The 2,120-nt window shown below is 48.3% G+C and overlaps 1 protein-coding gene across 1 annotated transcript; it reads left to right on the top strand.

The window, feature by feature from the left end:
* Positions 1-456: 456 nt before the first annotated feature.
* On the top strand, positions 457-1,164 carry LOC128735469 (uncharacterized). The gene has a single exon (XM_053829951.1). The coding sequence runs from the start codon at positions 457-459 to the stop codon at positions 1,162-1,164; it is 708 nt and encodes a 235-aa protein (XP_053685926.1).
* The last annotated feature ends 956 nt before the right edge of the window (positions 1,165-2,120 follow it).

Raw genomic sequence — 2,120 nt, 5'->3', positions numbered from 1 at the left:
GTGTTCGGTAACAATGTCGGTGGTGCATTTTTTAAGTGTGTAAGCTGTGTCGTAAATCCGGCGAGGATGGTCACTTTGTACAAGACTGCACTAAGCCCCCAAAATGTATGCGAGTGTAAAAATATCTAAAGCAAATAACACTGAAGACATTTCGTGAGCATTGGCTTCAAACTTCTTGAAAAAAATTAATAAAAATTTTGATTAGTGTTATTTTCTATGCAATTAAGGGTTAAAGATGAATATAAACTATAACATTATATGAGAAAACTCAGTTTTTCTCCCTGAATTTTAACCACCAACAGACCACTGTACGTCAGAAAAATGGAGGCGAAGGTAGCTGCGCCAGCGGAACGATTGTGCCTGCAAAGTTTTAGTGCAAATTACACTTAAACTTTCTCGTCTCGTATGCTCGCAAAAACGTAAGGTGTGGGTCGCTTTTTGAAGCGTCGGTCATAAATGTGTGATGAATGTGTGAAGCTTATGCAAATTCCCCGCTTCAAAACGGTTATGTCTTCAGTAAGCTCAGCTGTCTCATCGATCGAAGATAGCCATCGTGTAGCCATTAGTGAGCTTAAAGAAGCTTTTTCGGTTAATAGTAAACAAATGCAGCAGCTTTCTAAGAAGGTCACCGAGACCGCGTCGACGCCACTATCTTCTAAAATAACGTTACGGGAACCGCCACTAAAACGTCGTCGTGAAGAGCGTGTGATGACTAGCTTGCCGCCCCTCATCGGCACCAAGTCCACCACTTCACTGACCGTACCGACTGTTCCTCCCCCAAAGGAGCTCTTTTGGCTGTACATGTCTCGTTTTCACCCTAGTGTAAAGTCCGAGACCGTTACTGAATTGGTTCGGGACTGCTTACAGTGTGAGGATCCTATCAAAGTGATCCCTCTTCTGAAGAAGGATGCCGACCTAAATGCGATGAACTTCATCTCCTTCAAAATTGGTCTGGATAAAAAATATCGCAGTGTCGCACTGGATCCTGGTACTTGGCCAAACGGTATTGCTTTTCGGGAATTTGATAACCCGAATTCCAAAAGTTATTGGGCTCCGCCTAACAATCATTCGTTGCTGACTACTCCTCGTATTGAGGTAACCCCGGTTGGCGATTTTTTATCCGCCAACACCGAACCGGGCTCTTCGCAAATGGAGTCCGCCTAGATACAACGGACCGTTCAGTCCTCGATTCTGCTCCAGCTCCATCGTTACGCCGCTGGTTACCGGGATGCACCGATTCTAGCACTTTGGGAACTCCTGACCCCCCCGCCGTAGTCGCGCCTATCCTGCCTGCGTTCAACAGCCATCCTGGTCCTACGTGCGGCTCTGGGGAACGGGGTTTCCGAAATTGCTTTCATGGCAAGTACAAATTTGTTAGTCCGCAACTCACCACTGACCCGCTCTGCGCTTCTAGCCTACTGAATTCTAACGTCAATGGGTTCCATCTGGATAGAAATGTTAATGCCGTCTCCGACCTTGCTCCAGCTCCACCACTACGGCAGCTACCGGGATGCACCGATTTTAGCATTGTGGGAACTCCTGACCCCCCCGCCGCAGTCGCGCCTTTCCTGCCTGCGTTCAACAGTCGTCCTGGTCCTACGTGCGGTTGCGGGGAACGGAGTTTCCAACATTGCATTCATGGCAAGTACGAACTTTCAAGCCCGCATCGCACCACTGATCCGCTCTGCGCTTCTAGGCCACTAAACCCCAACGCTCCTGCCTTCCATGGACGACGCAGAACTGGTACCTCAACATTAGAGCCGAACAATGCAGCTGTTGCATCTAGCGATGTGGACGATAACCGTCCCATGCGTTGTTACTATCAGAACGTACGAGGATTACGGACAAAGGTAGACCCGTTCTTTTTGGCAGCTAGCGAGTGCGACTACGATGTTATTGTGTTGACCGAGACATGGCTGGACGAATGTTTGTACAGTGCGCAACTGTTCGGCAATGGCTTTGCTGTCCATCGCACCGATCGTAACCCCTTGAACAGTAGAAAAACCCGTGGCGGGGGTGTTCTGATTGCTGTTTCAACTCGATGGAACAGTTATATCGATCCAACACCTGTGTCCAATGTTATAGAGCAGCTATGGGTCAGAATCGCTACGTCTCGTCGA

The sequence above is a fragment of the Sabethes cyaneus genome, chromosome 2 (assembly GCF_943734655.1).
Source record: "Sabethes cyaneus chromosome 2, idSabCyanKW18_F2, whole genome shotgun sequence".
Classification (NCBI taxonomy): domain Eukaryota; kingdom Metazoa; phylum Arthropoda; class Insecta; order Diptera; family Culicidae; genus Sabethes; species Sabethes cyaneus.
Note: the sequence above shows the minus strand (reverse complement) of the source record. Positions and strands in the feature narration are given on the sequence as shown.